A 23,302-nucleotide genomic window follows, 5' to 3' on the forward strand; every position below is an offset into this window, starting at 1 on the left:
CAAAGATCAGCATGGATGTAATCAAGGGATCCATGTGTTCTTTGTTTGCCTTTGTTGAACTTCACTCTGCAAGATTTTCCAAATACACAGGGTTCACAAAACTTTAGCTTTTCGACTTTGTCTCCACCAAGCAGATTTTGTTTCCCTAATTCGACCAGACCCCTTTCACTGACATGGCCCAATCTCATGTGCCAGATTTCTGTCTTCGACAATGGTTTCATGGATGCAACATTTGTCGAACCACTTACAACTTCAGCCTCAAGGGTATACGAGCCTTGTTTCTTCACGCCTCTCAAGACTTCCTTCGAACCCTTCATGACTCTTAGGATACTTTTCTCTCCATGGAAAACATATCCTTTCTTGTCGAATTCACCAAGAGAAAGTAGATTTCTCTTCAAATCAGGAACATACCTGACTTCAGTCAACAACCTTATTGACTCATCATGGAGTTTGAACCTCACAGATCCAACACCTGCAATCTTGCAAGCCTTGTTATTTCCCAGCAATACTGATCCACCATCTTGATCACATAATTCCTCGAACAAGTCTTTGTTTGGAGTCATGTGCCAAGTGCAACCTGAATCCATAATCCACTCTCTTCTCGAGTCACTGCCTTAAACCACCAGAACATCCGATGATTCGAAATCATCTTGAACAATGGTTGCATTGCCATTATCCTTACCTCCATGATCTTCCAGGCATTCAGGGAACACCTTTCTTGTGTGACCCTCCTTCTTACAATGATAGCATCGAATGCCAGATGCTTCGCCACTGTAAGACTTCGACTGGCTTTTGCCCTTCTTCTTGTCAAACTTACCATCCTTTCGTAAGAGTTTTTCTTTAACGGTCAAACCTTCGCCAACAGTCGAAGGTTTATGCTCCTTTCGTTCGTTCAGGTCCTTTGAATACAAGGCTGATTGAACTTATTCAAGCGTCAGGGACTCCCTTCCATACAAGAGAGTTTCTTTGAAGTGAGCATGTGATCGAGGCAAAGAACACAATAGTAAAAACGCTTGATCTTCATCATCGATCTTCACATCAATATTTTCTAGATCAAGAATCAGCTTGTTGAACATATCCAACTGCTCAGCCAACACTTTATCTTCAATCATCTTGAATGAATACAAAGCTTGCTTCAGGTAGAGTCGATATACCAGCGATTTGGTCATATACAAACTTTCAAGTTTCACCCACAACCCTGATGCCATCGTCTCCTTTGATACCTGCCGGAGAACCTTATCGCCAAGGCTCAACAAAATTGCGTTGTGTGCTTTCTCGATCATATTCGTCTTCTCCGCTGCCGTCAATTCTGCATTCATGGCTGCCTCTCCCTTCAACGCTTCCAAGCAACCTTGCTGAACCAGTAGGGCTTTCATCTTCAAGCGCCACAGACCGAAATCATTCACTCCGGTGAACTTTTCAATCTCATACTTTGTTGAAGGCATCTTCTCCACGCTCACCGCACCAATTTGTTGTGAAATCAATACCAAAAACAAAGTATAATGGGAATTAGGGAAGATAAGAAGAACACAAGAATTGGTTATAACTGCTATTCTTTTACTTTCTTTTAAAACAAGATTACAAGTTTACAAGAATAACAAATAACCTCTCTCACCCTAAATTAGGATTTGCAGCTTAGCAATGATGAGAGACTAGTATGCTATTTATAATAAAATCTAACATACTAACTAATGGGCTTTTTCAGCAAGGCCCATTACACTAGCCAACTTAATAAACAAGCTAACTTAACAAATTAGGGTTTAAACACTAAAACCTAATTTAACATGCTAACAACCCTAACATCTTTGACATCTGCATGCTAGACCCATCTTCGACTACAACATGCACACTTCGACACCAGCATGTGAACAACCTTCGACTTCATGCTTAACTCTGTCGAACTGTCGAACCAAGAAGCTACCCTTCGACCATACTAGAGTTCGATCCAATATCTCACAGGAGCACATATAAGGGTGAAAAAAACTCATATTAGAGTTTGACCTAACTCATCCTTACAAATCCGGTTGGTAAGGTAAGGAATGTCCCTCTATATATACTCTTTCAATGCTCTATCTCCAACCAATGTGGGACTTTAGGATCTTCCTAATACACCCCATCACGCCCATCACTCTTTTTGGTGCGGAACTTCTTAATACACCCCCTCACGCCCATCACTCTTTTTGGTGCGTGGATATTAATGGTGGACGGCCCATGATCCGATCGATAGGCTCTGATACCATAATAGAGTTTGACCTAACTCATTCTTACAAAACTGGTTAGTAAGGTGAGGAATGTCCCTCGATATATACTCTTTCAATACTCTATCTCCAACCAATGTGGGACTTTATAATCTTCCTAATACCCCAAAATATTTAACAATATTTCAGCATGGGCTTATTTCACTTATTAGACTAGTCTTTAGATTGGGCTCTTAGTGCTTTATTCGTAACAGCTAGCCACAAATAATTACCATCTACTCCTCGATAGATGGGCATATTGATCACAAGGTATGTTTGTTTTCAAGTTTGGAGCACCCAAAATTGATTTTGGGTGTGCGTATAATTGATTTTGATATGTTTGATTTCTTTTGAGTAAAATTGATTATTTAAATGTGATTTTTACATTGAAATTTCTTGTTCAACCCACTTTTGAAAAAATTTATACAAACATGAATCACTTTATCTTCGATTCATTTTTATACCAAATCAAATTTATATAATCAGTTTATTCAAAATCAATTTTATTCACCGCATAACCAAATACACGAGTTTATATCTAAATGTTTAAAACATAACCTCCTTGCAAGTTCAAATTGATACATATCATCTTGAATACTCTTAGCATACATTACAACAAACCTACATTTTTCAAATTTAGAAAGTGACTAAATTGACTAATATTTATTAATTTAAACAACAAAATTACAATTTCATAAACTTGAAAGATTAACCATTCTTATCCAACCATTCCACCGACGTACTAAGTAGAGTATATTATAAGAAAAAGATTATCAAATAATCGATTTTTTAGTCTGTATATTTCTTTTGTCTCAATTTATTCCGTCAATATAAGAATCTTTAAAAGGAGGGAGTATTCTAAAAAAAAAATACTCATCCAGGTTTTATGTTTCCAACCTCACATGCTAGAATCTTCCCTTTTCAAGACAAAAATACAAATTTCCATTCTTTAAAAGCTAACAGATTTTTCTCTTACACGCATTGTATTGCATTGCATGATCTCTTCCTTCTCTGTGTAAACTCTAAACTATTGAATTGCAACACTCTGTTTCTTGCTTCCAAATTCAATCCCATGGCTCAATTTACCCCCTCAGGTTTTTCATCTTTCTTTTTCAAACTGTTCTTGTTTTGCAATATTCTTTATCTGTGTTGGAACTTGGTTTTTTGAGTTAAAGATTGCGTCTTTGAGATTTTTCTGATAATGGGTTTCTGTTTTTATTCCATTTGTTTCACTGTCTTGGATTGGTGATTTTGTTATGCCCTTTTTATAGCGTTTGAATGCATTTTTAGCTTATGGGTTATTATGCTTGCATTTTTGTGATTTGGAGAAGAAATGGGTAGTTAGAGAGTACGTGATTTTAATGAGGTCATCATGTTCTTGAATCAAATTTGATTCATAAGTTTATGAACTGTTGCAAAAAAATGATTATGTATTGAGGTAGCTTGTTAGTTGATGAACAGAACATGTGAATGATAAAGTTTTGTAAATGGGTCAAAGTTTTGAAAATTTAGTTGTGATCTAGCTCACAAACTGGTTTGGTTTGTCTCATCACCAATTTCATGTGAAGGTCATCATGGTTGGTAGTGTTTTCATGTGAAATGATTTTTTTTTTCTAGGGATTTAATTCTATTTAATGTATAAATCTTCCTATTTAGTTTAGTTTTCTGCAGTAAAATTTTCTGGGGCCTGAATTCATGTTGATCGAAAGGCTACTATGTTTACAGGTAAATCTGATGATCGCATGACAGAAGGATGCGATGAAACAAGTGGACTGGTTGTTTGTTTTGGTGAGTTGTTGATAGATTTCGTGCCAACGGTAGGTGGTGTGTCTCTAGCTGAAGCGCCTGCTTTCAAAAAAGCTCCTGGTGGTGCTCCTGCGAATGTCGCAGTTGGCATCTCTAGGTTGGGGGGTTCGTCTGCGTTTATAGGCAAGGTGTATATCTATCATATATGCCTTTTTATCTAACCGGTTATTTGGTTTTTCGTTACTATCTCCAGGACTTACATGTTTGATTTGTTCAAATCTTGGTATTTAAGAAATCTGTAATGTGTTAGGTTATATGAAACTGATTACTGTCTTTGTTTTAGGTTGGGGCAGATGAATTTGGTTATATGTTAGCTGATATTTTAAAGCAAAATAACGTTGATACATCTGGCATGCGGTATGATTCCATTGCAAGGACTGCATTGGCTTTTGTTACACTTAAAGCTGACGGCGAGCGCGAGTTCTTGTTTTTCCGAAATCCTAGTGCTGATATGCTTCTGCGCGAGTCAGAGCTAGATCACAACCTCATCGAGAAGGTGTGGTGTCTTGAATTTCTGTGTCGATTTATATTACGTGGCTAAAGAACTGTTGGTTTAAGTCTCTGTATACTTTTCATTTTGATTGCAGGCTAAAATATTCCATTATGGTTCCATCAGTTTGATTGATGAGCCTATCAAATCAGCTCATCTTGCTGCCTTGAGAATTGCTAGAGACTCTGATTGCATTCTCTCGTATGATCCGAATTTGAGATTAGCACTATGGCCGTCAGCCGAGGCTGCTCGGGATGGTATAATGAGCATATGGGATCTAGCCGATGTCATAAAGGTAAATTTCATTTAGCTAGATTTTTATTCTTCTGTTTTGTTTTGAGAATAAGTCTTCCAGCATTTCCTATGTACTGCAGGTCAGTGAAGATGAGGTTACTTTTTTGACTGGTGGCGATGATCCTTACGACGATAATGTTGTATTAAACAAGCTTTTTCATCCTAATCTCAAGCTTCTAATTGTTACCGAAGGGTCAGAGGGTTGTAGATATTACACCAAGGTAAGCTTCTAATTGTTACTGAAGGGTCAGAGGGTTGTATTGTAGCGCAAGTAACCAGCGTTCGACCATTAATGATTGCTAAATTTGCGTGCAGGATTTTAAGGGAAAAGTCGGAGGTGTAAAAGTTAAACCCGTTGACACAACTGGTGCTGGCGACGCATTTGTTAGTGGGATTCTCTACAAGATAGCTTCTGACCCAAGTATTTTCAAGGTAATTCAGATTTTTTTAGACATTCTGGTTGTTGAGTCTGAAAAAGTTGAGCATGTTTGGAGTTAATGAAGTTATTTTATGTGGCAGGACGAGAAGCGTCTCCAAGAAGCGCTATATTTCGCCAATGTATGTGGCGCTATCACGGTGACAGATAGAGGGGCAATTCCTGCACTACCTACAAAAGAGGCTGTCATGCAATTCAATGCAAAATAGCAACACTATCAACAGTTCTTCTGTTATAAAATGTAGTGTTTGTTGTTTAAGCTGTAAGCTTGGGTAATGCTGAGCTTATTTTGTATTATTGTTGTTGAGGCTGTATTTTTTCTGTTACATAATAAGTTCAACTTGAGTTGCTGTCTCAAGCTATGGCTTATAGTTATACATAGCAGCTGAGGACACAGATTAGTGTTCAGAATCAGATTATGATCTGTGATAAACCAAACGTGTACAATATAGAAAATTGAAGAAATGAGAAATATCATTGTTCTTTTTTGTAAACTACACACAGATTTGGATAATGATCTGAAGTTCACATGAATCACATCACATGCCTATTACTTTTGACCGAAGACTTTGTATAGTGCCAATGCAAATGTGACATGATGGTTGAAGGATGTTGAGTTTTTTTTAATGTGAAAACCTATTTCGAACAAAATAGTCTTACATTTTTAGAATCGAGATCAATGGTAGTATATATAAAGCATGTCTACTCCTCAACCCAGCAAGATGTCTTTTGTAAAAAATAAAGTTGCAATGAGCTCTCACACCAAAAGTGACAGATATTTTGTAGCCTTCGTGACGCTATCTTGATGTCAATTGAAACATTGACGCCTTTTGTGAGAAGGCAGGCAGTCCCATAATACTTTGTAACCATCGTGACGCTGACCGATACTTTGTAGCATTCGTGACGCTAACTTGATGTCAATTGGAACATTGACGCCTTTTGTGAGTAGGCAGACCCATAATACTTTGTAACCGTCGTGACGCTAAATTGAGGTTAACAGGAACATTGACGCCTTTTATAGGAAGACAGACCCACATATTCGAGGTCAACCAAAACATTGACGTCTTTTGTGAGAAGGTAGACTGAAAATACTTTGTAGTCATTGTTACGTTAACTTGAGATAAACTGAAATATTGACGGCTTTTGTGGATTTAGTAAAATTGATTTTTAGTTCGATATCTACACCAAGATGATTTGTTTTCTGAATGTTTTTTTTTTTAAGGCCATAGTTTTTTTTAATAAAAATATTTAGGCGAAGAGAATGTTGGGTGTATACTAATACGAAACTCATTTTCCATAATTGATTAGTAGTTAGCACAAAATAAAATTATAAGAAACAAGAAAAATGCAAAATCGTGTATGATTTTCATGCTGCGTAACGTGCGTGCAAGTTGCGAAAACGAGGTGTGATCTACGGAGAAGGACAAAATCGTCCATCTACAACAACTAACTAAATTTTAACCACAACACCATCGCCATCACACTCCGTTTTCCCTTTCGGTTCGGATCTTCAAATCAAACCGCTCTTTTTCGAACCGGACGTCGGCGAAGACGGTCGAATCGGGTTCCTACAACGACGGCACTGACGGTGGCACGCGACGGAGTTTTGTAATGCTATTGATCTAGTTCCTTAATGGCTTCTAACAACCCTTCGCTTCGCCCTGAGATCGGACCTGATGGTCTTGCTAGAGAAGCTTCCGTCATCGGCTATACCGAGAGGGTTCTCTCTCTTCTCACACCACATCTCCTTTTCGAATCTGTAACTGCATAGTTAGTTATTCATTGATTTTCTTCTGATTTTGTTGCAGATCATCGAAGAGGAGCAGCTTCAATTGCAGAAGTAACTTCTCTGTCTATTTATGTTCAATGAACTTACTTATACTGCATTATGAACTTTTAAAATGTGCCTGCACTTATCACCAAGGTTTTCAATAACTGTCGCGGTCGTGTAAAGCCTTTCGCGATTTCCGTCGTTATATGTTGCGAATTAACAGCAATCTGTTCTTTAACATAAAAATGGCGATCATCAGTATCGGACTGTGCTGATACTGTTTTGTCGTGGCCGTTTTGTTTTGTCACGGACTGTTTTTTAAAACCTTGCTTATGGCATTTTTGTGAGAGATTCAATTAGATTCATGAAGGATGAAAAAGCAATGACATTTTTTTTATAGAATTTGATAGTTTCATTAAACTTGAAGTGCAAGTAATGAGTTTATAATATTATGGTCGTTGCAATCAATTTCATTGTTATGTGGTGGTAACACTCGTAATCCATGTTTATGATGCACTACAAAGTTTCTAGCAGAGTAGTCAATAGCAGCCAATAGTGTGGCATCCCGCTATAGCGGTGCAGAGCAGAGGCTGGGTGCTATGGGAAGAGCTTTAACGGTGCAGAACACTATAGCAGCATAGCGGGTAGCAGGGGCGGAGCGGTTCCCATCTCGGAGCGGTTTCTGTCCCGCTATCCTTTTCCCCTATGAAAAACCAAAATCACCCCTTAAATTTAAAAGTTATTTTGAGTGTATTTTTTAATTAAGTCTTGTGCTTTGATTTGTAAATATTTTAGGGGTTTTTAAAGTTATTTGTTTAAGTTTACATTCAAAATATGTTTTTAGTTATTACTCATGTAATTTGTCAAAAAAATGATCAAATAGCGGTTATCCTGCTAAACGCTATCCCGTTATCTCATTTTGGGGGCCAGCCACTCCGCGGTGCTAACCAAGATTGACTACTCTGGTTTCTACTGGTAGAATGTATAGCATGGAATATAGAAAGCAGTGTGTGCTTTTTATTTCTTGATTTTACTGTTTTGAAGTTGTAATTTAGTATAAATTATGTAGATCACGGAGTGAGATATGTGACTTGTGTTTAAAGCTAATCAGTTAGTTAGTTTATCTATACGGAACTTGTATCTATTTTGGGGATTCAATTTTTTAAAGTCGGAGCAATTATTCCTATGAGTTACAGAGACAAGTAAAAGTAGATGCTTTTTTGTAGTATTGTTAATATAGAACGAGACCTCTATTTGTTGCCCCTGAGAACCCTTTGCATCCAATCAAGTAACTATACTCATCACCTTAGTCTCTTTTGTAATTGTTATTTTATTATTATTTACAGATATATTCAAGAAAACTATTCAAAAATCCGCAATGTGGAGCGTGAGCTTGCGAATCTCACGCTTGAGATGAAACTTACAGCCGGGCCCAAAAAATCAGGTTTGTGAAAATTATTGTTGCTCCTTCCATTATAAGTTTAAAAAGGTTGTTATAGTGAAATGACTTTTCTTTTCTACATGGTGCATACTTTAAGCACTTGAACATTTGAGGAAGAAAATAGAACAATCAACAGAGAAAATTCGTGTAGCCAAGATAAAAGAAGAACAGGCCCGGAAGGTATTTACTTTAATGTTCTCCATGTTTCTCCTGCCATTTTCATGTTAACATTCAAGTGGAGTTGTGTACTGCACTATGACAGCAACACTACCATCTGTTGGAATTCTCAATATTGCCCATGATTCTCTTGGATTCTATGTGAAATATTCTGTTATTGATTGAATTATTTATTACAACTGAGTTGGATCTATTTATAGATCTTTCCGACAACCTGTTTTAGTAGGTCATGGGCTAGCACTGACTCACACATGTCAGTCAGTTTGTTAGGTTGCTTATAATTGTTTCTATATATGGTAAACAGTTAGTTACAAGGTACTACATTTCGGTGATGAGCATATGGGCATATAAGGTGATGTAGGACACCCTGCTGATTCTGGAATCGAGTAAAAGGTTTAAAGGTTTGAATTCTCCACCCAGTCAGTTTGAAGGGGGAGTTGAGTTGCAACCATTGTTTTGAATTGTTGAAAATTGAAATGTAGTGAGAGCATCCGACTTTCTTTTTGTTCGGTAAACTCATGTAAATCTGGTGTGTACATCGATGAAGGTGATATAATAGAAGAATCAATGATGGATGTGAAAGGTGCAAAGCCCCATATATATTACTATATAGACTAGTTCAAAATGTTGTGTAAATGGTGATATAAGAGTGAGATAGTATCTATGAGATTTACCTGGACAACTAGAATTATAAAAAGTATCTATGAGATTTACCTAGACAACAAGAAGTGCAAAATTCATGTGTGCTTTTATTATTGAAGGGAATATTGGAAGATTTTAGTTCAAGGTGTTGAACATCCACACTTGGATGTCCAAGCCTAGAATGCCAGGTGGAAAAAGAAATAGCATTTTCTGTTGATGTATTATAATCAGACTGGTAGAAGTAGAAATTCTAGTCCAGTTTGACTGAGTAGGATAGGAAATTGTAGAGGCCATCCCTTTCAAGCCATCCTTTGAGAAAAATCTCATTGGAAGTCTGACATTTAACAAAACATCGATTAGGATGGAATTCAAAGTAGAGTTAACTGTTTTTGGCAAACGGACTAACACTTAGTAGATTTTTGGTGATAGTTGGAACGTGTAATAGATTATTTCAAACTAACTGAAATTTGGTGTTTAAAGAAGAATTGAATTTTGTGGAACCAGTTGAAAGGACAGACAAACTTTGGCCAATTGCCTATGATTAATCTCATTAGGTCCTCTAAAAGGTGACAATTGTTGGATGTTCATTGGAGGTGACGTGGTGAGATGCACCTGAATCAAGGTGCCAATTCACTGCACTTGCAGAATCAGAGTTGGCCATCATTGCCTCTGGCTTGCGTTAGGGGGCACCACTCATAAAAAGCATCATGGGAAATTGAGAGAAATTAGGGTTGAATTTTGAGGAACCAGTTGAAAGGACAGACAAACCTTGGCCATTGCCTGTGATAATCTCATTAGGACCTTCAAAAGGTGACGAATGTTGGATGTTCATTGGAGGTGACTGGTGAGATGTACTTGAATCAAAGTACCAATTCACTGAACTTCCAGAATCAGAGTTGGCCATCATTGCCTCTGGCCTGGGTTGGGGAGGCACTAGTAATAGAAGGCATCATGGGAAATTGAGAGTAATTAGCGACGGTAGGCATGGAGAATGTAGCTGGCTAACAAGGCATGTATGAATGTCAATAGCTACCAGTGGTTGGAGTTTGTGTGCTAGCAGAAGACCAAGGAGAGCTATAAGAGTTAGGGTTATAGGAATTACCCTGTGAGCTTTGAGCTAGAGGTGCATGTGGCATGTAATCTCTTTTGAAGTGATTGAAACAAATGGAAGCATCATGACTAGATTTATGGCAAACCTGACATTGAATGGAATGACTACCACGTCCTCTACCACCATGACCACCACGATGAGACTTGCTACCTCTCGTTAATGAACTCATAGGATGTCATCAGAGTTTCTGACTTGGATGTCATCAAAATCAGAGGAGATGAAATTTGCATTGTGATCAAGAGAAGGACTAGTGGATGATGCAAGTTTTACTTAAGGCAGAGATAATTTCTTGAACCTTTCAAGGTGTGCTTCATGTCCAAGGAGACTTTCCACTTCTTCTATGGAGATGAAGCCAAAATTTCCACTAATCAGGGATATAGGGGATTCAAAATCATGAGGAAGTTCTTCAAGTATAACATCTAAGTGCTCACGAGGTGAGATTGACTCACCAGTTGCGTGAATGGAGCTTATGATTGAATTGATTGAGTAAGAACTCAGAAACTGAGCAACCTTCAAGCCTTGTGTCTCTGAGTTCAGAGCACAGTCGGCACAATTTTGCATTAACATGCTGTTGGAAATATGCATGTATTTTATCCTAGAGTTGCCGCGAGTGTTTGTATCATATGACACGACGTGACATATCTTTGGAGATTGTAGAGAAGCCAAAGAAGTTGATCCTGTTGCTCCCAGACTTTGAGTTCTTTGGAGATTGAGTTTGATTCTGCATCTGCAATTGTTGCATATCTTTAGAGATTGTACATTGAAGCCAAAGAAGTTGATCCTGTTGGTCCCAAACTTTGAGTTCTTTGGAGATTGAGTTTGATTCTGCATCTGCAATTGTTGCAAACTTGATAGGAATCTTAGGGTTAACAAGGTAGTGATGAAGCTTGTGAGTTATGAGCTTTGATCACTAGCTCGACTTGTTGACACCTTAGGAGGCAGCAGAAAACAAAGCGGGCAAAGACGAAGAATGCTCAGCAACGGCGTTGGTGGTGACGTGGCTGTGAGCACTGTATCAAAATTCTGAGACGAGATCATTGTGATGCTTAACTGATACCATGTTAGAATTCTCTATATTGCTCATGATTCTCGAACCTATGTGAAATGTTGTTATAGATCTTTCTGACAACCTGTTGCAGCAGGTCACGGGCTAGCACTGACTGACACATGTCCGTCAGTTTGCTAGGTTGACTATAACTGTTTCTAACTGTGTTAGACAGTTACAAGGTACACTTGCTGCTGTTGTTAGACTTGATCTATTCCTCTAATACCTTCTTACCATGGCTTCAGATCTTTTCACTTTATGTTAATAAACTCGTGATGATTGTTAAGCATGGTTATCAAAATTACGATCTTAAAAAATTGAGTAGAATCTTCCGATCTTAGTTATGATCTTATGATTTGCGATCTTACTATCCCCTCCCAATCTTATGCAAGATCCCGATTTTGACAACGTTGTTGTTAAAGTGCTCAGATGAATTGCTCAAGGCATTGATCTGTTTTCATGTTGATATAAATTGTATGCATTTTAACTGGCATGTTCTGCACATTTGTCATTCATATTTACCAAGTAAAGCTAGACGGTGCATCAAGATATATTCTTACTCAGGAATGATCGCATCAATTGGAGAGAACATTTTTAAGCACATTAGTGATCAGTCCTAATAACTCGGTGCAAGTTTTATGTAATTTACATAAATAGTTTCCCTCATCCGGGTTTCTTTATTTGTTGAATGAGGAATACTATATTCATTAAAATAAGATCTCAAAGTCATTATTTGTGTGAATAACAAATAAATTGACTGGCTATTCGTTTACTTTTTCGTTTGCTTTTTTCACAGTCCTATGTTCCCATTATTAAGGTGAGCACAAGATATTGGTGTGGTACTGTACTAAATACCATCTCGAACACAAGATCTCTGAATTGTTTGCTTTTTTCAATCTTATGTTCCCGTTATTAGTGTGAGAAATTTGATCCACTAAAATATCAATGAGTATTGCCCAATACCTTTTAAAATATAATTGATATGTGCTTGTGCTGCAGGCATGGGAATCAGCTGTGCAAGCAGTGAAGGATGAGGAAGCAATAAAGGAGAAGCTATGTGAAGATTTGAGCAATTTGGTAAATTGATTGTTGAATTGAATGAGATATAATAATATGCTACTTTTAAGCTGGTTGTTTGATACTAACAATCTTATATAGGTTCAAGAGAGCAGTCAGTCTCAGTTTTCTCGGCTAGCGGAATTAAAAAGACGATTGGAAGCTATGAATCCAAGTCACATAACAACTAATCATGTATGTTTTTCTCACTTTATATGCATTATTACAGCTGTATAATTTTTGGTGTTTTCTAAGCTACGCGCCTAATTTGTCCAGTCATACTTATACATGTTTAATAATATGCATATTTCATATTATACAAGTAAATGTTAAATCATACACTTGTATTGTGTTAGGATGGGAGACCAGAAAGTACTTCTCAGGATAGTTCCTCTAATCCCAACGCCAGGGAATCAAGTGGGGGATCAGCCGCAGTTGTTAATACTGATCAAAGTAATGGTCAAAAAGTTGCAGTGACAGATAGACCTAATCAGCAACCTCCTAATGAAGGCGAAGGTAGAAATAAAAAGAAAGTCAACTTCCAATTAAAAGGAAAGGGAATCGGTGCTGTGTCCAAGGGTAGATCTACTGCTCATGGCTGGACTGGTGCCGGCTTTGACGCATGAATTGGGTTGGTGGCAGAATCTAAAAACAATATTAGAAGATATCACTGTGCTACATATATTTTCGGTGAGAAGTCGATACTTTCTGTACAGGGTATATCCTTCTGTCCTCCATTCTTGCTTTCAAAATTGGAAATGTTGTCTTCCCTCAATTAGTCAATTCAATTCTATTATTTTTCCACCAGTCTGTTGATACAGAGTGATTGACCTTGTGGCTTGGGTTTGATAGCGCACTAATTTGTGAAATCCCCTACTACAACTTTCAGGCAAGAAAATATATATCGAGTTGGATTCGATTTTTAATTATGCAAGCTGACACATGTTTTGAACCGATAAGTATTCTGTTATCTTCGTTGTGGTAATATTTGATGAAACAACTGTTGGCTGCTTCACAGACAGAGAAGTCAGATCAATTGTGTTTGAATAGGAGAATCTAGAGTGAAAAAACAATTGTGCGATAAAATTCTACTATGGGATTGTACATTTCTCATACATTTCAATCTTTATTGTTAGCATATTTCTCTATACAGTGATAGGGAGAGAATCATTTTAAAGCTATTTTTTTTTATATGAAAGGAAATATATTGGGAAACCAATCGAAACAAGTTTGCTCCTATTACATCATCATCTAGTAGAAAATTTCAAGCTGGCAAAGCAGAATCATCAATGACCCACAGAAGAAGTAATAAAGTTAGTTTGGTTAGCCACAAAAAAAAAATGTACTTCAAACATCTGGGAGAACTCCATTCCAAAAAAGTCATCACTTCATCAGAGTCTCTAACCAATCATAAGTTTACGATTGTTTTTAGTAAACAATTATAAGTTGAGTTTACTAAAAGATTAATTCGAAAAATTTGAAAGACAAATTGTGCAAAGAAAAGACGTAGAAAAAAAAGTGTGTTTTGGGTTTAGAATGTTTGAATAACATACAATTGGATGCAAATAATAAATTTTAACGTAATTGCTTCGAATACAAAAGATTTGCAAGAAGTTGAAAGAATGACATTTCTCACAAACTATTTTGCTCTGTAACGAGGGTACTTTAGTTCTATAGAGAATTAGTGAGAATTTTGCGACCTCGACTATAATGCATAAGCCTACACTATATACTACTACTAAGATAACCGTTGACAATAGTTCAATCAGACGAATCTGACATGTATCCCACTACTTAGGTTTTCATGCTTTAACTTGTTTTCACGCATCTTCAAGGATATAACTGCTGAAAACCAAGTATCATGCTGATAACTGCGTTTATAACTGCTTCAAACTTCTTAATTGCCTTTATTGAGAGTCTTCGACCAAACCTCATAGTGCTAAGACTTCTCCATATCACAAAGTATTTGGACTCAAGAATATCCTAAGTTTTTAATATATGGTAAACAAATCGACTTTGACATCGTGTTGAAAGTTTGCATTATGTAAACCTTTTTCGAGATTTTGGACATGTTTTAAAGAGAGAGTGATTTTAATCTTGTGGAACTGTTCTGGAGATTCTTCCAAATCATGCTTACCACACAAGTCGAACTACTTAGTTGAAGTGGTTGATACATCGAAGCTTTTTCAGTTGAGACTTCCTAAAACTTAGAATTTTTCAATGTAGCTATTAACATTCTTCGTTAATTTTTCTCCAGCTTGAATTTCCAGGCTTACAAATGCCCCCCCAAAAATGTCACTTTCGCTCATATGTATCAGATGAAAGAAAGGTGACGTTATTTTGTAACTATTCGACACTGTTTGGAATAACCTATACACGTCACATAAGCTAGATGCTTTTTAGTCATCATGACTACTTTCTACTTTCTACGGAATTATCACGTCACAAACGTGTGTGCAGTTGATAATAATTACCTATCATTTTCTAGGATATTAATGAGCCACTAAATTAAATAAAAATAAGAAAATTCATTTAATTTTATTTGTCCTAATTTTAAAATGCCATATGTCGGTTTGAACGTGTCACTTGTCCTAACTCTTTTGTATGGAAACTCAAATGTTTATTTCTCTTGGTGGCTATTTACATGCTTCTTCAATGTCTCTCTTCTTTGATAAAAATCTGGTTATATCCCGAATAACCATCTAAAAGATTCAAATACTCAAAATCAGTTGCTAAATCGACTAGCATTTCTGCCAATAGCATTGGATATTCATCTTTCAGCGTAGCATCATTTAGGTCTTTAAAATTGATACATACTCTAAGAGTCTCATTTTTTTTATCACAAGGATAATGAATACTAACCATTCGACATACCTGGCAATCCTAATGAACTTAGTTTTGAGAAGTCTTTAGTTTTTTGATATAATCTTCGACATGACTTATGGTGTAAACCTCATTGGCATCTCCTTTATTGGCTTCTTGTCCGGTCGAATAGGCAGTTTTAACTCCACCATCTTTTGACTAAGTCTTGGCATCTCTTCATAATCCAAGGAAAAGTAGTCCTTCAACTCCTTTGAAGTCGTTTCTTGGCCATTCTGACCAATTTCCAAGGTTTTAATAGTTCCAACTATTGTGGCTTCGACAACCATTTTTTGCTGAAATTCGGCCTTTAAAGCCGCTCTTATTCTATTTTTCAACCTTGTAGGCCAAAATTTGAGCCAATTCCTTTATCTTAGTCATTATTTTCTATTACTAACCATCCAGTAGCATTGGTCAAACCTCCATCCATGTTTTCATATTCCCACATGAAACCATGTGTGGGATGTAATTTCATGGAATGTAATATATCTCCCTGTAGAGGGAATGACACTCCAACAGGTGGACATGGGATAATATTGGCCAATTTTCTATCAAAATTCCTCTTGTCCATTTAATTAACTTATGCTAAAAAGAAACTTTGATCTGCTTCAATATTTTCAACAATGTCGCCAGGACTCTAGTTCGAGATTCTCTAATGCGTTGTCGAAGGAACGACGCCTATTCCGTGGATCCCTTCCCGACTCAGTAACATGTTGAAGTTTGCTTTGTCTAGAATAACCACAAACAATGTTGTTCTGGTTATAGTTCATACCATACCGTACACTTAAATGATACCGAAGGCCTTGCTTGTTTTCCCTTCATAGTTTGAAAAGACCATGTTGTCAGGTTTAAGGTCTGTGCCAAATTTTCCAATCTTCCTCGATATCGAGTGTGGCATTCTATTGACCGATTGTCCCTCCTTTGTCGACCAACAATTTGTTGATCCCTATATTTTCTACCTTCGCCTAAATGAAGAGGGGTTTGAGATGCTGTTGCATCTCATAGTCAAGACTTTCAAACACGGCCTTGTCTTCGTCTATAACAACATTTCTCATCACATAGTAATACAGAGGTTTGCGGTTCACCATTTCTTCAAATAAACCACTTTCATCTTTTGTCACCTAGGTGACTTGATTATATTCAATGTGTAACACAGATACCATGTTACAAATCATGTCTAGCTCTTCTCTAGAACCAGAATCAAAACTTTTTTTGCCATATCTTTATCCTTGTTTGGCACATGTTTCTCTTCCTTTGACTTTACCAGGGGACAAAAAAGGGAATAATCTTTTATTGATAGGTTTTTTGGTCGAATGGCCTGCCTTCACACCTTTGACGTTGTCCCTTTTGTTTGAACTCTTTTCTTTGAAGGCAACCTTTTTCTTCCTTTATCCAATGTGTCCTTATCCAATGTGTCCTGGTCATTGGATTCCTTCCTAGGTAGTTGTTTGAAGTATATGAATACTTCTTTGATGTCTGGGAATTGTCATGGCACGAAGATCCCGCACCAATGTTGATCATTTTCCATTTGTGTTGATCAACGCCAGTTTTCCTTGCAGGTCTCACCCATTCTTCGACGGGGACGTCTTTATATGGTCCATAAGTTCTGCCACGAGGTGTTCTCCGGGGAATACCTATTTTGTTGAAGTGAAGTTGTTTTTTTAGCCCTTCCAAACTTTAGTGTCCTAATTTTCTCCAAATATTTGGAAGCCTCCTTGTTGAAGACTATGCTGCAGCACAGGCACAACATTACTTCATAATCTTTTTGCTTGCACCTATTAAGGAAATCAATCAACTCTCCCTCAACTTTTGGATACACCACTTTCACCTGCTCTGTGTAATCAAGCAGACTGGCTTCAACCACCTCTCTGTTGCTGTTATCCACGATGTCGACGATCATTACTTCAACATTTTCGACTTAGAGAGCCTATTCCACCTTAGAGTATGAATGTCCTTCTTTCAGACGCTTGGACTTACCAAAAAATCTCAACCTTCCTTCCTTAAGAGCATTCTGGACAAGATCCCTAAAAAGAATACATTGTGAGGTTTTATGACTTAGGAAATTATGAAATTCGCAAAAGCCTTTTTCTTTCTTTGTTCTAATGGAGGTGTTTTTAGCCCTTTTTGAACTATGATCTGACCATCGACAACCAATAAGTCAAATATATCTTCACCTTTGGTCACATAAAATGTGTATATCTTTGTAACATATTTCTCATTTTTTCTAGGTTCGACAAGATTCTTTCTGTTCGAAGGTTTTAATAATTTACAGACGTAAGGTGGAACTGGCTTCCACTTTACTAGATTAACCCCACTTTCTTTGTCACAATCAATATTAGATATTTGGTAATTTTGTCTATTTCGACATAGGGTATTTTTCCTTTTTATGGTATTTATTTGACCTAGCCTTTTCATTTTGCAAGAGTTCGACTTGTTGAACTCAGTCCGCTAGTCGGGCCATGTCTCTTAACTACTGAGTGTCTAACTTCTTCCTGATGGAATAGTCCAGACCCCCTACGACCAGTTCGACTAATTCATGTTCAAGCACTTGACTGAAGCGCATTACCTTCAATATCTTGAACCTATTGAGGTAATCGTCTACTAATTCGACTAATTTTCGCCTTACACTAGCCAATTCTTTGAGGCTAATCTTGGACTGGACAAGGTTTCATTGGTGTTGATTTTATTACTCTTGCTATTAATCTGTTGGGTGTTCCCTTGGACGAGGCAGCTAAAGAGGTCCGTAATTGTAAGGGTGTTTATTATAAGTTGGATTAGTTTGAGGTATATAGTATTTTGATACATATGTAGCTGAAGATGATGCATTATTATTTTTGAGACTTTTGTAGTATTTTGAGACATACTGTGCACATGATCTCTTTGAAATTTTTTTAGAACTCGAGTTTGCTTGATCAACATATTCATGATATGAGGGGTCACGCTAAACATCAGAATCCACATGTTTCTTCCCTTTATTCACCCCTCCTTTGATTTTTTATTTTTTTCAGGCGGTGGACACTTCCTTGATGTAGTGGCGTAAACAATTTCACACACCCTACTTTTTAGTGCTCTTTTTCCTGCAATTTCCATAAAATGGACTAGTGTGCGCGTGTTTAACTTCAAAAAATGCTTCTAAAATGAAGCTCTAATATTACCCAATTGTACCTTGAAATTGCCATTCACAGCCTCCCAACATTTGCACATATCAGCTAAGTTGTTCTCCAACATCTGCTTTAGTTTCCAATGCGCAGACTCAACCCTAAAAAAACAAATCAATATCCATAATATCAAGGTAAACAAACTATGGCTAAAATCAAACATACCTATTAGTCGTGGTGTCTCCCAAATGCAACACTTGATTGATCCATATTGTAACAAATTTATGCCCATGAGGACTCAACCATGTGTCTTTCACATGGTCAAAAAAGTCTCTAAAATCAACATATGTATGCTCAAACTGTTGCAACTGTTGACGATACTCCACCTCATCACTAGACCTTACGAGTTTATACCATAGTTTCTGTATCGGCTATTTCATATCATTCACAACATATTCATTGCACTTTGATTTCACATTTTTGTTGATGTGAAATCGACAAGGAAAATTAATTGTCCTTGGAAATACTGGTTTAATTGCTTTTATTAAAGATAGATATCTATCTGTCAAAATAAATTGTGGCCATAACCCTTGCTTAGTAAACAATAGTTTCAACTTATCCAATACCCAACAAAAGTTCTATGTCTGCTCAGATTCCATATAGGCAAATGCAACAACAAATGTTAACTTAGTTGATATCATACCAACTACTTCAAACAAAGATTGCATATACTTGTTTGTCTTGTACTTGATGTCCATAATCAACACAATATGAAACATATTCAACAACTTCACTGATTATGGATGGCTCCCAGAAAATATCTCTCCCAACTTTTGACTCATCATTTTTTTCTACTCCAATAAACATAATCTGAATCCTCTATCAGCATAAACAAATGTTGCATTTTTCGTTCTATGACCCCATATATCTTTTTGTAACTTACTCCTATGTTTATATATTTACGTGATCTGAGTGACATTCTCCATATCTCGTTCTTGCAATGACAATAGTATGTGTCTTGGTGGAACATGATATTTTGTCAAATCAATAATATATTGTTGTTCATCTGCGTCTAGTCGACCTACAAACGAATGACCTTCAAATCTATCAGGTAAATCATGTTTGTGAAGCCCATATTTTACATCAATCTTTCATTCAGAACTATTTTTGGACGGTGTTGACCTAATTTTGAATAGAGAACCATATTTCTTAGTAGCACTTTGTGTTACACTATATCCTTCTTTGTATTTTCCACCTTTATCACAACCAAATATTACTTTGTTACTTTTTCCTCTCTTGTCTATTTTGGTATCCAAACGTGTTATTATAACTATCACTTTATTCCTGATTCCAACCTCCCTAATCCACCTTGCCGCCTCTTCTCGTGTGGCAAATTGTGTAGTTGAGAATATATCAGTGGTATCTACACATATCTGATTTTTATCGCATGTCATCACAGAAATATCCATACTTATTAGATATAAATATAAAAAAATTAACAAAGCATAAAAAAATTAAAAAAAATGCATACCAGAATACATAGAAGCAACTAATCCGGTTAGTAAAAAAAACATCATCGAAAACTTAGATAAAAGTTATTTGGTTAGTAGAAAAACATAACCAGAAAATATATGAAAAGTTATCCAGTTGGCTTTTGTAAACCGGATAACTACGCAGCATGTTATCCGGTGTGTAAGATATATTAACTGGAAATCATGTTATTAATTTCTCCAGTTTAGTAAATTAACATACCACCCCATAAAAGGTTAAGGGATGGTGAAGCTGCTAGGAGCTCACTCACCAGCTGTGTGATGCTGCTATACATGAGGGAGGAGGAGAGATGGTTTCAACATCCTATAATATTAATCTAATGAAATTTCATAAACTATAAAACTAATGTTCTTTTATTTTTTTATTTTAATTTGATCCAGAACATTGGTTTCTGTGTTCCACCAAACAATAGACACACTTCTTGAAATAGAGCTTATTTTAAGACACCTACAAGTGTTAAGAAAACAAACATATATAGGTGAAAGAAAACAAAGCAACAAAATATAAGGTTAGAGATAAAAAGTTAAAATATATTATTGAAAGCAGTAACTAATATGATTGTTCCTAAGTTTAACCTTCAAGTAACTAATTAAAATTATTCTCATATATCCCATACATGTATATATGGTAAAGAATGATTATTCTCACAAGAAAAAATGACATTGAAACAACATTTGTCATGAAGCTAAAATTATAGGTAACAACTAACCTTACATATGGTGAGCTACATAATATATCATTGTATTGTTGGAATGGAATCTACCCAAAAAAAAAAAGGAAAAGGACAACCTACTCAAAATAGCTATGCAATACTATCAAGTACTACTACGTAGTGGTGGGACAATCCTTATATATCATATTATCATCAAATAAAAAAATTCATTGCATTTTTGGTGTGTAGAAGAAATAACAAGTCACTGTTTTCATGCAATTAAGATTGTCAGGTAACAAGTACTGTATTAAATCTAAGTGAATTAGTATCAGTCTGAAACTGCAATTATAATCCCTTGTCTTTTTAATATAGCAGAGTCCTTGTTTAGAAAGAGTTATTTGATGGTACATTTTTACAGGGTCACTGGTTTGAAAATTAGGAAAAGTTGTTCCATAGAGTACCACTATTTGTACTGGTTTGGTGGCATAGATTTGATGAATTTATGCCGCATTAAAAGAGATTCTCCTCATGGATTTTTCAAAAGAAAAATAAGTTTTGTTCTTTATATATTTTGTAACCTTGTTAATATGATTCAAAGGGGTTTACTATACGAGTGTTACCAAAAAAGAGGAGTTACTAATTATACATACTTTTTGTGGATTGAAATTCAAATAGGTTGCAACTTTAAAATGGACTCAACTAAATAAGCTGAATTCTTAGTATATTTAGTGAAATTTATACTTGTTTTTTAATCTAATTCCAATAACACATCTTCAAAGTTATATAAATCTCATATCACCACCTTTTAAGGTACACATTATTCAAAATTTCTCCACGCTTGTGGTCATCACAAACTTGATCGTCAAAGTGTTTGTAAGTACACCATTATAAAGAGATCGAAGACGTGAATTCTGACCAAACACTATCATTATCTAACACTATGTCGATGTTGGTGTGAACCTCAATTTTATATCGGAATATTGACGATCAACTGTTCTCATTTTTTTAATCACAATCATATTTGATCGGAGATATAACATTCTCAATCCATACCATGAGCTTCTAAAAGAAGGAAAATTGTTTTCTTCAGTCATCCTCATCTTGATGGCCTCACTTAGTACATATTGCTCAAAACTTGTTAAACTCATTGAAAAAGACATTATCGGCAAACACAACATCACCGTTTTCGCACTAAAAAGCAAAGTTCTTGAATGAGATATTGACCCTAAAACCCCATCTCCCCATAGAGCTTTTTTCACCTCCGCATTTAACGTGGTCTTCATCCTTTTTTCTCGAAACCGCCCACAGCGGAAAAATTTCCAAACAAAAACAACGAAAAATTCTTTAAGTTTAGCCCACTCTTTTTTCCTGTATGGTCGATGAACCCGATGTTTGGACAAAAGGATCCTAAGAAGAACTTGTCACACATTCTTCAAAATAAAGTTGCAAGCAAAAGTATACAATGAAGCCAAGTCGTTGAAGACTTGGAGTATAACAATATGAGCTAAAATTTGTTCTTAAATCACCATCACTACGAATAGTGCTTTTGTCTCGGTTTAATGGGTGAAGTAAAAGGGTGTCATAAAAATACGCTATTTTTTCTCTCGGGTAACTAGCTGAGGTGAAAAACTGAAAAACACACTACTTTTCACCTCTATTGAATTAGTTAACCAAGGTGAAACACCCTTATTTTTCTCTCGAATGGTAATAATATTCGAGGTGAAATACATTGTTTGCATAATTTTTCATTTTAACATATTTTTTCGTTTCAATGTTCAAATTTTGAATCTTCCTCCTCATCCTCCTCCTCCTCCTCCTCCTCCTCCTCATTATCATCATCAAAAACAACAACAACAATAACAAAAATAAAATTAAAAGAATTGTTAAACATTAAATCTCAACAACAAGAATATCAATAAAATCGTTAAACATTAAACTCAACAACAACAAAAAATAAATAAAATTAATAGAATAATTAAACATTAAATCTCAACAACAACACATTAAACATTTTACTTGACAAAACAATAACTAACATTGCTAAGTTACATCCATTCTTTTCAAACTAACATTAAACATTTTTAATAAGGAAAATTCAATGGTGAAGTCACACAATTGACTTCCCTGATGAAGTCATTAATTTGGTCAATGAAAAAGCAATTTTGACTTGGTCAATGTTACATATGATTGATTATATGGCACATAACATTTATTATATATACTCGATCTATTAATATTGTAATTAAGTCCCTAACAAATTAAAATTGAAATTTTTATTTCAATATGTATATTGTTTTTTAATTTTAATTCTTTCTATTAAAAAAAATCATCACCATAAATTGGAATGAAAATTTTCCTCTCCCGTGAATGAAAACATGTGTGTTTGACCGAAATCATATTCATATACTTTTTTCTTCATGTAGTGAGACATGTTATCAACTGCACTGATTGAACACAAAATCTACAACAATAGAAGAATAAATAAACAAATTGATTTTCTTTTTTATCTCAAATATATTGGTTGATACATTTATTTAGTTATGATAAAAATATAAATTAGTTGAGTTGTCATTTAAATTGCAAAATCAATTTTATCAAATAAAGATTATTATAAATTATTATCTCATTTAATTTTA

At 35.8% G+C, this 23,302-nt stretch overlaps 2 protein-coding genes across 5 annotated transcripts in view; both read left to right on the forward strand.

Annotated features, from left to right (window-relative positions):
* The first annotated feature begins 3,045 nt into the window (after positions 1-3,045).
* Positions 3,046-5,760, forward strand: LOC131612165 (probable fructokinase-7). Its single transcript, XM_058883979.1, has 7 exons — positions 3,046-3,331; positions 3,963-4,171; positions 4,327-4,539; positions 4,631-4,828; positions 4,908-5,048; positions 5,143-5,259; positions 5,347-5,760. Exons 1-7 carry the CDS (start codon positions 3,124-3,126, stop codon positions 5,470-5,472), a joined length of 1,212 nt encoding a protein of 403 aa, XP_058739962.1. The 5' UTR covers positions 3,046-3,123; the 3' UTR covers positions 5,473-5,760.
* Positions 5,761-6,601: 841 nt separating this feature from the next.
* LOC131643523 (uncharacterized) overlaps positions 6,602-23,302 on the forward strand; it is a 49,754-nt gene continuing 33,053 nt past the window's right edge. For 3 of the 4 annotated variants that reach the window (XR_009296230.1, XR_009296231.1, XM_058913766.1), the window contains exons 1-4: positions 6,602-6,983; positions 7,072-7,103; positions 8,381-8,478; positions 8,573-8,655. Coding sequence is in view for 2 of the 4 variants with exons in the window: in XM_058913766.1 (XP_058769749.1) it covers positions 6,897-6,983; positions 7,072-7,103; positions 8,381-8,478; positions 8,573-8,655 (300 nt within the window). In the remaining 2 variants the exon portion in view is untranslated. Of the gene's footprint in view, positions 6,984-7,071; positions 7,104-8,380; positions 8,479-8,572; positions 8,656-12,449; positions 12,528-12,608; positions 12,702-12,862; positions 13,677-23,302 lie in introns of those variants that run through there. The other variant, XM_058913765.1, reaches the window with a different exon arrangement.

This window comes from Vicia villosa, linkage group LG1 (genome assembly GCF_029867415.1).
Source record: "Vicia villosa cultivar HV-30 ecotype Madison, WI linkage group LG1, Vvil1.0, whole genome shotgun sequence".
Lineage (NCBI taxonomy): Eukaryota > Viridiplantae > Streptophyta > Magnoliopsida > Fabales > Fabaceae > Vicia > Vicia villosa.